The 11,530-nt window shown below is 38.8% G+C and overlaps 1 protein-coding gene across 1 annotated transcript; it reads right to left on the bottom strand.

The window, feature by feature from the left end:
* Positions 1-807: 807 nt before the first annotated feature.
* On the bottom strand, positions 808-8,759 carry LOC128132900 (uncharacterized). The gene is made up of 3 exons (XM_052769905.1): positions 8,190-8,759; positions 7,492-7,789; positions 808-839 (listed from the first exon to the last, which is right to left on the bottom strand). Exons 1-3 carry the CDS (start codon positions 8,757-8,759, stop codon positions 808-810), a joined length of 900 nt encoding a protein of 299 aa, XP_052625865.1.
* Positions 8,760-11,530: the final 2,771 nt, after the last annotated feature.

Here is an 11,530-nt window from a genome sequence, read left to right as displayed (position 1 = left end):
TGATATTAAAGTTTCAAAAGAAACAAAATTTCCTCGAACCGTTAAAGATCAAGTGTATGAAGAAAGAAAAAAATTTGACCAAATCATGAAAGAAAAAGGTTTTCATTATCTTGAACATAATTTTGTGCTTTATCTAAACTTCAAGTGCACTGATAATGTTGTCTTTCCAAGTCAAGTTTTTGTCACAAAGGGTAATGGAGAAAGTGTGAATCCAAAGATAAACAAACCGATTGAAGAGGACAATAAGAAAGCTTCAAAGGAAGGATTTTTCTCAACTCAAAGGACCATTGAGAAAAATTTTACCAAAAACTCATACACTTTTCAAAGACAAAAACCAAGTCGAAATTGGGTGGTTAAAAGTGAAACGTCAAAGGTTGAAAAACAAACCAACGTTAAAGTTTCTGAAAAACCAATTGAAAAAGTTCAGAGCCAAAAAGAAAATATTCAAAAGATTTCACAAGAAAATGGGATTTCAATAAATAAGGCACGAAATAAGGCTTATTGGAATAATTATGTGTCTAAAAAGAAACAACAAAATTTTTCTTCCAAAAAGACTAAAAAGAAAAAGTCTGAATCTATTAATACAAAATCACAAAATTCATTTTCTAGTGAAAAGAAATCGATGTAAAAATCTTCAAAATCACAAAAAGAATTTTATCAAGACAGGGAATATGTTTCGGAACCAAAAAGTCAAATGTTCAAACTTCTTATCATGAGAATTATGTGAAAAATCAACAAAAAGGTTTTGTTAAGATTTCTAACAATCAAAGGTTTTCACAAAATAATTTTTAGAGAAGTGATTTTTGATCAAACGAACAAAAGAATTATCATCATGTTCCCTATCAAAATCAGTTTTCAAATTAAAAAAAAGGTTTTGTTAAGAATAACGTCGGTTATTGTCACACCCCCGAACCAGATGGCGGAAACGTCTGAGGGCTCGCATGACTTAAATTGAAATATCATCATAATGTATATACATGAAACATAACATAATCATCACCATGAATCAGTATATTACAACTGAAATTGTTCACATCAAGTACATTGTCTAAATATTACATTTCCACAGCATAAATTGTTTCGGAGTTTTACAAAACATAACATCCTAATACACTTGGTACTGTTCGTCAGTTTATCTGTTACCTGACAATACAAGTTATTTTGAAAATGTCAACATATAGAATGTTGGTGATTTCATAAGCATGTTTGATAGGAAAATGTTTTGTGTAGTTTATAAAACACAGAAAATCCAATATTTTCTGAAGCGGCAATTGTTTATACAAAAAGTGTGAAGATCCATAGGTATATGCATGAATGATTTCAAAACGCGTATAAATGAGAAGTTTTGCATTATAGTTATTGAAAGTACAAGTGACTAATGTTGATTTCCCCCGAAAAACCCGATGTTTTCCACTAAATAATATGATCGTTTTGTATTATTATATCCTCACAATGACTAAATATGATTTCCATTGATTACTTAGATGGTATTGGATTTTTTTATGTGATTCGTTATAACAATGCATGATAATGACTAGTTCGTCTGTCTTGGCATTCTAGTGAACGTCGCAATTGATCTTAAGATTTTGTTACCCTAGACCGGCCGAGTCTAACTGTAACGAACAACTTAGGTGTGGGGGAGTCACCCCCGTATAGATCTATACACAAACTCTCGCTCTCCCTCCAGGAGACTTTGATTATAACTACAGACTACGACCGACGCTTATTGGTGTCGCCCGTTATTACTCACTTAATCCAAATGAATTTGATTAACCTTGATTAACGACCTGAATTTTGTTTACTTGAATAGAAGGTAAGCCTAACAGACGAGGAGAAGAGGATTACGAGGTCCTACTAATCATGTATGTTATTTAAGGCTGTTGAGTATACGAAGGACGCATTGGTTGATTTCGCATATGATTTATTTGGAACTTAATAACAATGCTAATGGGCCACTGAGGCCCAATAGCACGTAAAAGCCATTGAAGGTCCCTTAAGCATGTAATTGGGTCGCAGGAGGCCTAATAAACATGTATTATTATTGTTAGACCCAAACGTCATGTTAATGGGTCACGATGGCCCAATAAGCATGATTAGAATCTTTCAAGCGCAACAATTTAAATATTTACTTGTTTTAGGTATAGTATAATTGTCGGAAGGTCTGATTGATCAATTGTTAAATCGCAAAGGCACGAAATTTGTCGATTGTTTTATAACGATATTTAAATTAATGAAAATATATGTACATTTTCCATTCTAAATTTCTAGTTATAATTTTGGTATTTTTTACCCAATATCTTAATAATAAAATAATTGACTCAAAAGTATTGATTTGACCTATTCAACCCTTCTTTAATAAAAATGACACTTTTAGACCCTTTTTATGAAAAATGACATTTTAGGTTCTTAAACTATTTTACTTGACATTTTGGCCCAAAGACTAAATTAAAAGACGTTTTCATCCCAAAGTTTACTTTTTGGCAGTTTCAGCCCCTTTGATAAAAGATTTTCATTTATAATCCCAACTTTTCGGAACTTTTACAAATTTGACCCAAAATCCAAACACTTTACATTTTTAATCCTTTTTGGCAAATAAGGTCATTATGCCCACTTTTTTGAGAAATTCAGCATTTCAGCCCCTTAAAACCCATTTTTCGCAAATTTGGGCCTATGGGCCGAAAAGCCCAAAATTTTGGCCCAATACGCTACAATTTATATTTTTTGTCCTTTGAATAGCATAATATTCATAAAAACTTCTATTTTAACTGTTTTGACACTTTTGATCCTTATAAAATGACAACCTTTTTCCCAACTTTTGTTTATTTGACAAAAATAGCCCAGAAATGAGTTTTATGTTGTAACATGCTTATTATAACCTTAGATGATGATTTTTCTTAACTTGTTAAGTGTAATACATCCTAGATCACGTATCTTTCCTCCTTGAACTATAGATCTCGAAATATGTTTCATTTTTGGCACATATTTACCACATAAACACATGAAATCACACATAACATACAAGTACACATAGATCTACACATTGTACTTGTATTCTCCCCCATAAAACTTGTGAAAACCGAAAATAGAGGGGGTATGAACTCACCTTGCTTTGTTTCTCACGATTTTGAAGAAAGAAATGAAGAAAATTTGCTCCTAGCAAGCTCCTTGAAGAGATCTCGAATTTGAAGAGTTCTATGGAGTATGATCGAGAATTTAAGGTTATAAGAAGAGTGATTAATTGTAGAAGGAAAAACATGTTTGCAAGATCTTACCACTAGTATATAGTTGGAAGTGATTTTTGAATGAGATTCTTCTTGAAGCCCTTATGGTTCTCAAAAATTTGGAGGAAGGATGAAAGTGTTCTAGAGAGAGTTTGAAGTAATTTTCAATGGTGATGTGTGTGTGTGGGTAACCTTGGCCGAGATATCAAGAAGAGAGGAAAGAGAAACCTTGATGCATGTTGGATCATACAAGCTTGCATGGAAGTATGATAGGTAATTGCCTTATTATTTGTTGTGTAATACCGAGGTGGCACCTCCAAAGTCAACCTCCATTTCCTTTTTTTATTATTATTTATATGTTGGGCCGAGAGGGAGAAAAGAGAGAGGTGGTTTGGGCCTTTAGTGCTTGAGTCTGATAATATGAGGCCTAATTTGATGATTTTTGGCCCATTGGGCCTTTAGAGTTGTTCACGGCCCAATATACATCAAAGAATGACCTTTATGGCCCATTAGGGCTAATTAGATTTTTTATGGCCCAATAAGGCCCATTTAGGCAAACTAATCCATTTTAGATCCATTGTGGCCCAAAATGTTAAGTTTCATGCAAATGGGTCCAATTAGGGCCCATTTAAGGGTTCTAAGCCAAAATAGTCAAATTGGGAGCTTATTGGTCCATTAGACCCAATAAGGAAATCCTAGTCCATAATGGACTTAAACCGGGATTTTTAGGGTTTCCAACCTTTTGTGGACTGTTTGAATGTTTGTATAGAGTGTTTGATGGAATTTTGTTGTCATTAAATAAGCACGATACATACTTTCAAGTTATAGTTACAATGTTAACCTTGTTATGTGTTTACAAAGCATCAGAATTCCTAGTTGTGACATCAATCCCCCATTAGAGGGAATTTCGTCCCGAAATTCCTTTTGAGGCTAGATTTGAGAATGCGAGAATAGGTGAGGGTACTTCTGCTTCATCTGGTCTTCGCGTTCCCACGTGAATTCCGGTCCACGTTTTGCATTCCACCGAACTTTCACAATCAGAATGCGACTTTGCTTAGTACGCTTCACTTCCATGTCCATGATTTCAACTGCTTCCTCAATGAACAGGAGATTCTCGTTGATTTCGATTTCTTCTAATGGAATGACGAGAGTTTCGTTGGATAAGCACTTCTTCAAATTGGAAACATGGAACACGGGGTGTACACTGCTGAGCTCAGCGGGTAGCTGCAGTCTATAAGCCACTAGACCGATTCGGGCAAGAATCTCAAAGGGTCCAATGTATCATGGATTTAGTTTTCCCCGTTTCCCAAAACAAATCATCCCTTTCCATGGAGAGACCTTTAACAACACCCGGCCCCGACTTGAAATTCCAAGGGCTTTCGCCGTTTATCAGCGTAGCTCTTGTGTCTGTCTCGTGATGCTTGTAGTCGAGCTCTGATTTGAATTATCTTCTCTATCGTTTCACGTATGATTTCTGGTCCTGTTAATGCATTACTTGATTTCTGTCCTCTTGCTAGCTGAGTGTCACCTACCTCAGCCCAACACAACAATGATCTATATTTACGCCCATACAATGCTTCAAAAGGAGCAAGTTTGATGCTTGAGTGATAACTGTTGTAGTACGAAAATTCAATTAAAGGCAACTGAGTATGCCATGGCCTTCCAATGTCTATCACACATGTGCAAAGCATATCTTCAAGCGTTTGAATGGTTCGTACGCTTTGACCATCCGTTTTTGGGTGGTAGGAAGTGCTCATGTCAAGTTGTGTTCCCATAGCTTTTTGAAGCGATTGGCAAAAGCGTGAAGTAAACCTACAATCTCTATATGAGATGATAGACATTGGTAATCCGTGGAGTCTCATGATTTTGTTGATATATATTCTTGTCAATCGTTCCATCTTGTATGACTCTTTTATTGGGAGGAAATGAGCAGATTTTGTCAACCTGTTGACTATTACCCATATGGTATCCAAACCATTTGTTGTCTTGGGTAGTTTAGTCACAAAGTCCATAGTAATCATTTCCCATTTCCACTCGGGTATTACTAGTTGTTGTAATAATCCCGAGGGAATCTGTTATTCTACCTTTACTTTTGCACAAGTGAGGCACTTGCTAACATAAGTGGCAATTTTTGCCTTCTTGTTAGGCCACCAACTGTGTTGCTTGATATCCAAGTACATTTTATCTGAACCCAGATGGATGGAGTATCGTGTCTTATGGGCTTCATTCATGACTACCTCTCCGAATCCTCCAAGTTTAGGGATCCAAATTCCGTTCATGAAATAATGTGCTCCGTCCTCCTTGACTTCGAAGTTCTTATCCATTTCGCGTAACACTTCACTTGTTTTCTTCTTTGTCTTCCTGGCATCGAACTGGGCTGCTTTGATTTGCTAGGTCAGGTGGGATTGAATGGTTATTAAGAGAGTCTTCACATGACGATTCGAGTATTCTTTTCGACTCAAGGCATCAGCTACCACGTTAGCCTTGCCTGGGTGATACTAGATTTCGCACTCATAATCGTTCAGTAGCTCAACCCATCTTCGTTGCCTCATGTTTAACTCCTTTTGATTTAAAATGTGTTGGAGACTCTTGTGGTCAGTGAAAATGGTGCACTTTATACCATAAAGGTAGTACCTCCAAATCTTCAAGGCAAAAACCACAGCTCCTAATTCGAGATCATGAGTGGTATAATTCACCTCGTGTGTCTTTTGTTGTCGGGACGCATAAGCTATCACCTTCCCATGCTGCATGAGTACACAGCCTAAACCCTGATTTGAGGCATCGCAGTAAACTACGAAGTCCTCTGTCCCCTCTGGTAGTGATAGTACCGGTGTACTACAGAGAGTTCGCTTCAGAGTTCAGAATGCAACTTCTTGCTTATCTGTCCATTCAAAGGGTACACCCTTTTGTGTAAGCATGGTAAGTGGTTTGGCTGTTTTGGAGAGGTTTTGAATGAATCTCCTATAATAGCCTGCGAGACCTAAAAACCGACGAATTTCAGTGGGTGTCGTCGGGACTGCCTATCTTTTAATGGCTTTGACCTTAGAAGGGTCCACTTGTATCCCTTCTTGACGGACAACATGACCTAAAAAGTTCACGCTACGGAGCCAGGACTCACACTTAGAGAGTTTTGCATATAACCTTTCGGTTCATAGGGTTTCCAAGATTTGTTGGAGATGTCGGCCATGCTCCTCTTCGCTTCGAGAATAGACTAGGATATCGTCAATGAAAACGATGAAAAAGTTGTCGAGGAATGGTCGACAGATTCGATTCATCAGGTCCATGAATGCGGCAGGGGCATTCGTTAGACCGAAGGGAATTAAAACAAATTCATAATGTCCATAACGAGTTCAAAAAGCAGTTTTGGAGATATCCTCTTCCTGGACTTTGAGTTGGTATCCGGATTGCATATTAATCTTAGCGAAGTAACTTGCTCCTTGGAGCTGGTCGAATAGATCGCCGATTCGTGGAAATGGATAGCGGTTTTTGACAGTGAGCTTATTTAGTTCCCTGTAGTCAATACACATCCTTAAGGATCCTTCCTTTTTCTTAACAAATAGAACTGGAGCTCCCTAAGGGGAGAAACTAGGTCGGATGAATCCTTTGTCCAAAAGTTCGCTGAGTTGGTTGGACAGTTCTTGCATCTCCACAGGAGCCAAGCTATAGAGCGATTTGGCAATGGGTGTAGCTCCTGGCACAAAGTCGATTCAGAACTCGACTTGTCTTTCTATGGGTATTCCCGGGAGCTCTTCAGGAAAAACATCTGGGAAATCGCAAGCCACTGGAATGTATCGAATGTTGACCTCTTCCTTGGACTTATCCACAATGTGAGCTAGAAACGCCAACTCTTTCTTTCGTATATACTTTTGTGCCTTAATGCACGAGATAAGACGAAGGATCGTACCGAGTTTGTCTCCATATATAATTAGGGTTTTGAAATTTGGGAGGTGAAGGCGAACGACCTTTTCGTGACACATAATTTCAGTATGGTGGGGGCTCAACCAGTCCATGCCGATAATCACATCAAACCTCCTAATAGTTACAGGCATCAAGTTTGTTTGAAAGACGTGATGATTTAAGGTCAGGGTACATCCTACGTAGATTTCCCCAGTTGATTCTGTTTTCACATTAGCCATTTCCACCGTAAAGGTTTCATTAAGCTTCTGGAGTTGTTGTTTTAGAAAGTGTTTGAATTTATTACTCACAAAGCTTCGTTCAGACCCGATATCAAATAGGATGCATGCATATGTGTGGTTTAAGAGAAACATACCAGTGACAACAACGGGATCCTGAACCGCTTCTCTTTGAACCATGGTCAGCACTCTCCCTGCTCTTCCATTCCCAGGGATGTTGACGTTGGGGCAGTTTCGGCGGAAATGCCCAGTCTTTCCACATCCATAACAAGTGTGGCTTGCCCCCACATTGTTGCCGCTGTTGTTTGTGTTGTTATTGTTGTAGTTGCGGTTGTTGTTGTTTTTGTTGCTTCTTGCTTCTGGTTCTGGGGAGGATAGGTCCTGCAGTACTTTGACGTGTGACCCTTTCGATTGCAATTGGTACAATGCATCTCCCTGCATTCGCCATTGTAATGGAGATTGCACTTGTTGCACTTTGGGAGATTCCCGGAGTACTGCTTAGGGGCACTTGGGGTAGATGTGACAGGAGCATGTGGTGTGGAGGGAACTTGGGTGGTTACTGCATGAACTGTCGTTGTTTGTTGTTTCCTTGCAACTCTGAGCCCTGCCATCCCTTTCTCTTGTTATTCTTTCCTTTCTTGTTGTCACTCTCCTTCTTGCCTTCAGTTTTCCCTGACTTCTCGCCCTTCTTGTTGTTGTGGTCGTACAACTTCTTGGCCAACCTCTTGGCACTGTCAAAGGTTTCAGGATTTGCAGCTATCACATTTACTTGAATTGGGGAGGTTAACCCCCAGATGAATCGTTCTATTTTCTTTCCCATTGAGGTAATCATGACAGGGCACAACAAAGACAGTTCGCTAAGCCTTGATATGTAAGCACCGATGTCGGAGTTTCGGATGGTGAGATTCCATAACTCTTGCTCCATTTTCTGAATTTCGCCACACGGGCAGTACTCGGCCATCAACATTTCATGCAATTCCGCCCATGACATGGCATTGGCTATGGGAAAGGTGAAGGTCTCCACATGTCCATGCCACCAGGTGAGAGCTTGGTCAACAAATGTGCATGCTACAAACTTCACTTTCACCTCTTCGGGGCATTCACATATCTCGAACACCGATTCCGCCATTTCAATCCATCTCTTTAGGGTTATCATCCCCCCTGTGCCATTAAAGGTTCGTGGCTTGGCGTTGGTGAAATCTTTGAAGGAGCAAGTCTTGGTAGGCCCCTGGTTCATTCCGTTGTTTGAGCTTCCAGCCCCTTGTCCATTGCGTCCACTATTGTTCCCATTGTGGATCTGTGCTAGTGCCGCTGTGACCGCCGCAGATACAGCTGCTTGAAATGTAGCTGAGTTGATTTCCAGTGGCGTTGGCTCAGGGTTTCCACATGTGGGTCGCTGAGGCATCTTTCTGTCATGGAACGGAAAGATGTTGAGTGCCAATAATTTTCATGAGTTTGTGATCCTATAAACTAGGTGTATAGCATATACTTAGGTAGCTTTTTTTAGATATTGACATACAATAATGGAAACATAACACATAACAGATAACAACATCACAATAGAACACATATATTTTTCCATTAATAATATCCGTACTTTGATACATGAAAATTTGCTCGAAAGAGCATACATAAAGGGTACAAAGTTTGACAACATAACGAATCTATGAGTAGTGTAATCATTTAAACATAGAGTCGGTGATACATAGAATAGATCATATAAGCGTAATACTAAAGGCGGGTATGACTAATCCTAGCCATGGTGGGATGTGCCAGAGGGTGGTGCTGAGGAAGTCGATGGTCCCTGAAGGCGAGCCACCTGTCGCTCCGTGTCTTGGAGTCGAGTCTCCCACCTCACTTGTCTCATGTGGAACTCTCGAGTAACTTCTCTTGTCTCCTGCTCCGCCCGCTCAACCCTAGTTCACATCTGGTGCATCTGATCGGCGGTGTTCTGAGCCAGATCACCAGTATCCCGCAATGGTCTCACCATAACTGGAAGTGCGTGATCAGCCGGTCCTCCCTCACTTAAGTCATAAAACTCGCATGCCATGCCAAACGGGAGTCGCTGTCCCTGTTGCCTGATCCACCTCCAAATGTCGATACCCCAGGGCGGTTGTAGGGCCAGTTGGGCCCATTCGATGAGCGGGCACCCTAATCGGGTAAGTGGGGCTGATGACTTCGGACTCCATGTCTGAATCACTGTCATCGTCATCATTGGGTTCTTCCTCGAGGTCTCCTTCGACTTCTTCTTCTTCCAGGTCTACAACTGGTTCAACAGGTCCGCCCTCGACTTCTGCTTCAGGTTCCTCTTCAGACTCCTGTTCGGGTTCTTCTTCAGGTTCCTCTTCCAACCATCCGTTATTCCCCTGGTTAGGGAAATACGGATCTCCAGGGTGATGGAAGCCGAACATACTGTCTGCGAGAGTGTATAAATATACTACTATTATTCATAAGATGTTTTAATTGTTATGTAAATTGAGTTGATGTTCTCTTCTTGGTAACAAAGGGGTATGTTTTAAGTTTACCGACCATCGCGATTTCCCCAGGGCATGTGATAGTTGTATTCCGGAGGAAATATAGTTGATCATGCTACATTCTCCCCTTAATACAACTGTGAACTGTCCTGGATTAATCGAGATGCCAGGATCATCTTATTTGATTTGGTATTATGTTCTTTTTCCTATATCGCACAAGTAAAGGTGTTTTATCGTTATATTTTATATTTTTTGTTCAGAGTTGTTTAGTCCCTCTTTGGTTTATAGGTGCATATCAATGTGTGGTTAGATATGCCAGTTCACTATAAATAGTGCTCTGATACCAACCTGTCACACCCCCGAACCAGACGGCGGAAACGTCCAAGTGCTCGCGTGACTTAAATTGAAATATCATCACAATGTATATACATGAAACATAATATACACATCATCATGCATCAATATATTACAACTGACATTGTTCACATCAAGTACATTGTCTAAATATTACATTTCGTTAGCATAAATTGTTTGAGAGTTTTTCAAAACATAACATCCTGATACACTTGGTACTGTTCTTTTGTTTATCTGTTACCTGAGAATACAAATTATTTTGAAAATCTCAACATATAGAATGTTGGTGAGTTCATAAGCACGTTTGATATGAAAATGTTTTGTGTAGTTTATAAAACCCAGAAAATCCGATATTTTCCGAAATGACAATTGTTTATACAAAAAGTGTGAAGATCCATAGGTATATGCATGAATGATTTCAAAATGCATATAAATAAGAAGTTTTGCATTACAGTTGTTGAAAGTACAAGTGACTAATGTTGATTTTGATGGGTTTTTGAGCAATACATCATTCCTATGGTGTACATGCAAACCCTAATAGCTTTTGGATCTAGTTTTTCTAGTGAACATGCAATTGAATATTCAAAGGTATAAACCCTAGATCTAGCATACAATTAATCATATTAACATAAAATAGGGTTTAGATCTTACCTTTGATTGTTATATAGCAATAACAATCAATCCTTGGCTTTAGAAAGCTTAGTGCCTCAAATGTTGCACCTCTAATGGAGTCACAAACACCAAGAGCAACTTGGATGAAGAGGAGGAGAGAGGAGGCAGCTAAAAACGTATACAAACCCTAGAGGGAGTCTTAGCCACGTTTTTTGGGCAATAGGGTTCCTTTATATAGGTAGGTTATTAGGGTTTTCAACTAGGAAACCCTAATCTAACTGCTTAATCCCTAAGCAGCCCATGGATTCCCTTAAAATATCCCTTGGACGATATCTAATGGGCTTCACCATAGAATTCGTCCAACCTATATATTATTAAGTAATCCATAGCCTAATTGTAATTATCTCATAATTACAAATCCAGTCCCCTAAGTTTAATTAATCTCTTTTAGCCACAAAATTAACTCTTAATTAATTATTGACTTATATTAATTAAACAATATGATTTCTCCTTTAATATATTATTCTTATAATATATTAATAAATCATAATTAAACCTTTCTCTCCTTAATTCATCCTACATATTGCTATGGTGAGGGCAACCCAAAAGGACCATGCTCATAATCGGGTCAAGTACATACCAAAATAGTTATGGACTTAGACACTAATCCAATAGTCTCCCACTTGGATAAGTCTAATAACTATTTTGCATATAACTTCAGATCCTGATTAGCAAT

Source organism: Lactuca sativa, chromosome 3 (assembly GCF_002870075.4).
Source record: "Lactuca sativa cultivar Salinas chromosome 3, Lsat_Salinas_v11, whole genome shotgun sequence".
Taxonomy (NCBI): Eukaryota; Viridiplantae; Streptophyta; class Magnoliopsida; order Asterales; family Asteraceae; genus Lactuca; species Lactuca sativa.
Note: the sequence above shows the minus strand (reverse complement) of the source record. Positions and strands in the feature narration are given on the sequence as shown.

Coding starts and splice junctions, on each gene's coding strand:
- LOC128132900 (XM_052769905.1), bottom strand. CDS start 8,759: ATGCCTCAGCGACCCACATGTGGAAACCCTGAGCCAACGCCACTGGAA. Junction 7,790..8,189: donor AACTGTCTTTGTTGTGCCCT/GTCATGATTACC, acceptor TGGCGAATGCAG/GGAGATGCATTGTACCAATT. Junction 840..7,491: donor GGATCCCGTTGTTGTCACTG/GTATGTTTCTCT, acceptor TGATTTTGATAG/GGAACATGATGATAATTCTT.